At 30.2% G+C, this 5,536-nt stretch overlaps 1 protein-coding gene across 2 annotated transcripts; it reads right to left on the reverse strand.

Annotated features, from left to right (window-relative positions):
• Positions 1-3,233: 3,233 nt before the first annotated feature.
• LOC145112487 (S-adenosyl-L-methionine-dependent methyltransferases superfamily protein) lies at positions 3,234-5,224 on the reverse strand. 2 transcript variants are annotated; one of them, XM_079048651.1, is made up of 7 exons: positions 5,053-5,224; positions 4,898-4,959; positions 4,450-4,583; positions 4,190-4,335; positions 4,017-4,088; positions 3,788-3,883; positions 3,234-3,556 (listed from the first exon to the last, which is right to left on the reverse strand). In XM_079048651.1, the coding sequence occupies exons 1-7, from the start codon at positions 5,111-5,113 to the stop codon at positions 3,408-3,410; spliced, it is 720 nt and encodes a 239-aa protein (XP_078904777.1). In that variant the 5' UTR covers positions 5,114-5,224; the 3' UTR covers positions 3,234-3,407. The 2 variants fall into 2 exon arrangements, with proteins under 2 accessions (XP_078904777.1, XP_078904778.1); XM_079048652.1 differs by having other exon boundaries at positions 5,048-5,212.
• Between the last annotated feature and the right edge of the window lie 312 nt (positions 5,225-5,536).

Here is a 5,536-nt window from a genome sequence, read left to right on the forward strand (position 1 = left end):
TTCGCGTGAGCAATTAGTGAAAGGAGTGAGCGTGTGGCTGTGTTTCTTGGGTCTTCGATTCAGGTGAGTTTCCTCACTATATTATGGATTGTAGTATATATCCTTGTATGTTAGAATATAGGGGTAGTGGTGTACTGGATAGAGTACCAGTAGAATGGTGACCGTCTAAGTGGAGTGCCCTAGGGATTGTATGTAGTCACATAAGATTGCATGAGAACTCTTGATCTAGGCTTTCTTGTTTGTTCCTTGTTTGGTTGTGTCTCTAGAATGAGATCTCATGTTCGGATGTCTATCTCACCTCTAGTTACATATAGCTCTGCATCCCTTAAAGATTTACCACCAGTGGTGTAGTGTACTGTATGAGGCTCGGTAGTGAGTTGTTAGTTAGGTAGACTAGGATAGATAGTTACATGTGATTATGTGTTTACTTGATTGTTTAATTGTTACATATGTCGACATATCATGGTGGGGTGGGTTGACGTGGTCCTTCTTTGTGCTGACACGACTCATACGTAGACAAACCCGAATATAATACATTTTTTTAATTAAAGACCGAAAGTTATTATATCTGACATGACTCATACGTAGGAAACATACATAAAATTAAACACGAAAACATTATATATATATATATATATATATATATATATATATATATATATATATATATATTAAATCCAAAGGAGCTTAGGAATAGTACCTTTTTAGGCTTTAGGTTTTTGCCACAAAAGTTTACTGAATTTGACACTTTTAGTCCCTAAAGTCAAAATTTTTACATTTTTGCCTTTTAATTAAGTTTTTGTGCCTTAAGGTTTTTGCCACAAATCTTTAATGACTTTGACACTTTTAGTCCTTGCAGTCAAAGGTTTTACATTGTGGTGTTTTTGCCACAAATCTTTAATGAATTTGACACTTTTCGTCCTTGTAGTCAAAACTTTTACATTTTGACATAAAAAACATAGAAAACTTCCTTTAAAATTTTGCCACCATATTTTCCCAACTTTGACAACTTTAACATAATTGCCACAACATTTTTGGATTTTCTCCACCAATGTCCCTTCTTTTCGTTGTACACTTTTGACATCTAATTTTAGGGGTTGTCGACTTTCTCCCCTATTTATGGTGATTTACAATTTCAGCACATATTTTTTAAAGTTGGCCGATTTTTTCCATATTACCCGAAAAGCGGCGTAGCCGCGGGTTCTTTACTAGTTAAAAAAAAACTATGCCAAAACATAGGCAAACTCGAATTTATCGAGACATGTATAAAAAAACAAGTAATTTAAAAAAAACAAATTAACGAAATAAAGTTCTAAATTCACGTCGAAATGTTGACCACCTTAAATTTATACCGACACATATATAAAAAAAATAAACATATAGAAAATTAGTTTTTTAGGTTAACGAACAAAAGGTATTAAGAAAAATCAAATTATATATAATACGGTGGATAAATAAGAAAATTAGAAAACTAGATGGGTGAAAGTAACATTTTACAAATTTCAAAAATAAATGGTCAAAGTGACATTTTAAAAAGTAAAAATGTGAAGAAAAAAAAAAGTTACAAACTCATAAGTACTTATGGTTTACCCATAGTTACAAACTTAGTCTCTGCTACTTAAAAAGACTAAAATACCATTACACTAACGGATGAACAGTAACAACGTCAACAAAAAAGGTCATTCGCGTAAGTTTTGGAACCCACAAGGACCATATTCGTCAAAAAAATTAACAAGGACTGAGTTTATGCTATTTGTTAAACCATCTGTGATTTTGTCTATCCGCATATTGTTTTTTTTTATCCTCATATCAAGTGTCTCTTGCCTAAAGATCAAATGTATGACAATTATTATATTCAAAAGTATTGTTTTTTTAAGATGTGAAATGTCCGTATTTTGTGGACAACATCTACAAAAGAACAGACAGACTAAACGTCTGTAGTTTATATGAAGAAGATTGTTTGTTTTCTAAAGTATACATACCGTTAAAATAAACTAAAATATAAATAGAATGATTATTTAAACTTAAAAGAGTTTTTCAACTCTGAAATTTAAATAATTCTAATTTTACAACACTAAAATATAATTCCTACAACCACAATATCAACTTTCTTTTAATTTTTCATTCCATATTTTTCCAAAACAAAAACTAAAGTTTTTTTTTAATATGGTGCTTAATAGATGATGTTGTTTTGTATTTCACCATATTTTAGTAATTAAGATAAAGATGTATTTATAACTATATAAGTTGATTTTCATAAGTTAACAATAAAACACAAATTATAATAATAAATTATTAACATGTTTTTTAAATTTAGAATACTTTTTGATGATATTTTTTTCAAAAGTGACCAACCCTTTCTCACTAAAATATTAATTTTTTTATTAATTTAAAAAATAAGTTTTGACAGTTACTTTTAATGATTTTTATGTGAAATTTGAAGAACACAGTTAACTCCTAGTATAAAATCTTATTTTTGAACCATTTTTATTCTGATATAATATTATATTTTTATACTCCGTATTATTTTTATAATTAAAAAGTTAATATAAAATCGAATTTGATCTTATATCATCCATATACATAAAAACAGTATTAAACTTTCGTATATTAACTTCATTCTAGGTTCGGGGGTGTTTGAAAGAAAAGTATGTTCCAGTTATATATTTTTTTACAAGAAATGTTTTTCTGTCCGTAAACTTTGGTCCATGTATTTTTAGAGAAGATGATTCGTAGACATTTTAACGTCTGCAGTATTCTAAAAACAAATAGTCTGCAAAAGCACATAAACATAAATATCTTCCCATCTACCTACATAAATGTTTAAAAACTACTGTTCCAAAAAAAATGGCCACCAAATAAGTCATGCCCTCTTCTTTTTTGGTATCTACGTCCAATTTCACTTTGCAAAAATGGACATTTGTTCTTGATTTGTTTCGTTACATCTGTTCTCCTTGTTTGTATAACCACCTATTCAACGGCCATTTGAGAAACTTCCCCAAGAGTTTCCTCCTTTACCACGATAATGATCTCTATCTTTTTGTGTTAAACGTTTTTTTTTTCTTGACCTTATTCTTCTATTGTGTTATACATCATATTATCCCTCCGTCTTAAGATTATTTTCATTTGACCCTCTTAGTCATATTTTATTAATTATACAAAATAAATTGAATATTTTTTTTATCATCTTCTATCAATTAAAACTACATTCTTGATCAATCTCAAATATAAAATGCTCAAAAACAACAAAATGGATTAGGGTTTGTATGAAATAATTCAAATAGACAGTCCCACTAACCAGTCTTACAGCCAACATCAGAAGAAATCATCAGAGTTCGATTCAAAAAAGGCATGCTTTTTTTTTTCAAAAATGGAGGGCAAAATGGTCATTTTACATGCCCCACAAACTAGGGTTTGGTAGGTGTGACACAGTAGACCCGGGATCCCAAATGTTGTACTTGAAGACCAGCAGTTTCACACCCTGTGAAGAATAATGACTCCTCTTCTTTCCCAATTCTTCGTCTCCAACTCATCAGGAAAGCTGGTTGTGGAAATCCTACAAATACAAACACAACCATTATCACTTTCCAAAAATAGCAATGTACTTTCAAATTATTTTTTATTATTTAGGACACTTAATTTTGAAAATTCCACCCATTGATATACTAATGGGTAGAATTTTCAAAATACAATTCCCTAATAATAAAAAGAATAAAAATCAAAATGCAAAAAAAAAAAAAAAAAAAAAAAAGGAAAGTAGGATGCTATAACTGTACTTAGACATTACCTTGAGCCTCATGAGACACCGCAACAGTTTCTCGTGGCTTGTAAGAGTTTAGGAGGAAGCACAAAGTCTTTATTAAGTTTGCATATTGTTTCACATCTGTAACACCAAAAAGAAGAAAATGTTTTTTTTATCAACTTTTTGTTTTGTAAATAAAAAAATCATTAATCAATAAGTAAATGATGCATATAGTAGCGTTAAAACTATATAGAGATAAGAATGAAGTGCTTACACAACAAGATATCACTAGCAATAATGAGGTCCCACTCTGGATGAGGATTAGGGAAAGGATCACCCCATGAATCTGGTAGATAAATAAAAAAATAAAACATCAAATAATATTTTATTGTATTTCAGACTGATATAAAAACAAAAGTAATCATGAATAGAGATTAGAGAACAAACGCTTGATATGAGGAAGCACAGGTATTACTCCATTAATCCTGCAATTATGAGCTATATTCTCTTCAATCTCCTCATCATCATAGTCAGAAGTTGTAATGTCTACCTGACACAACTTTTTTAAAAAAATGGCCAATGCACCTGTTCCACTGACATCATTTAAAAGATAATATCAAGATTCAAACTCAAATATCTACCAGAAAACGATTAATTATAACAACTTTTTCATAAACAAGAACATGAAACTAAAGAAATGGACTTGCCTGCCTAACTCAATGATGTGCTTTGATTCTATTCTTGACTTGTTTTGAACTAACCATTCAGCAAATGCAAATGTTCCTGGCCATAGTAGATTTGCATTCATCTGGTGAAAGGAAAATTCTCGAATCACCAATTCCTGCAAATGCAATCACACATGAATAAAGGGTTTGAACTTTGAAATATACAGCTTATAGATTCCATCCACAAACAACCTAAATCCTCAAATTAGTGGAATCATGAATAATATTTGAACACACGCGTAGGATTACAGCCCTAGATCTGGTATTCTAGATATGATATGCTCTTCATATAGCTAGTTACTGAATTTGATTATAAAGGCTATATACGCATATGTATGAAATCCCTAAATCATCAATCCGCAGAATGAAAGACATTATTTCCCATCGGCGAACACTTTTCAAATTAAGAAGTTCATGTTGCGAAACTCACCATTCCAGGAAATTGGTGACTTCTCTCAACATAGTTCTGACAGTTCTCTGCTGATTCATCATCTGCAAGCAGCGCCAAGAGTTGTTCGTTAAGATAAACGATTACATTTGTGTATCAGTGTACGTGTATTTGACAGAGAGAGAAAGATACATCACCGGAGGTTGTAGCATCCTCATCATGGAAGAGTGAAGATGGAGAAAATAGAGCAATGTCCATGATGATTGCAGAAGTATGTTAAAGCGTTTACAAGTATAGATGCCCTAGAATCCTAATACTGAACTTGTTAGACTTCAACGTTTTTTCACTCTTTCGCCCAAGCATAAAACAACTCCTCATGAGTCTGCTTTGACTTGTAAATTCTTTAAATTATTAATAAACTTTATTATTTTAGAAATTAAATATTTAAATTATTAATAAATCTAATTATTTTAGAAATTAAATATTTCGTCTTGTAAAACTTAAATTTTATATGTATATTCTTAAATTTTATTATTTTTTTTTTTTAAACGACAAACTAACTAAACTATTCCTAAATAACCACCTATGTCTCCATCGAGACTTGAACCCATGACCTCAGGTATACAACTAAATACTTAAATTAATAATAATTAAATTTAATCTAATTAAACATTATAAACA

This window comes from Lactuca virosa, chromosome 5 (assembly GCF_052849685.1).
Source record: "Lactuca virosa cultivar CGN04683 chromosome 5, Lactuca_virosa_CGN04683_v6, whole genome shotgun sequence".
NCBI lineage: Eukaryota > Viridiplantae > Streptophyta > Magnoliopsida > Asterales > Asteraceae > Lactuca > Lactuca virosa.

What these genes read in the sequence shown, in the direction of transcription:
- LOC145112487 (XM_079048651.1), bottom strand. Translation starts at nt 5,113, where the DNA reads ATGGACATTGCTCTATTTTCTCCATCTTCACTCTTCCATGATGAGGAT. An exon ending in TGCTAGTGATATCTTGTTGT is followed by an intron (nt 3,884 to 4,016) that starts GTAAGCACTTCA and finishes TTGGTGTTACAG; the next exon opens with ATGTGAAACAATATGCAAAC. An exon ending in GGTGTCTCATGAGGCTCAAG is followed by an intron (nt 3,557 to 3,787) that starts GTAATGTCTAAG and finishes TTGTATTTGTAG; the next exon opens with GATTTCCACAACCAGCTTTC.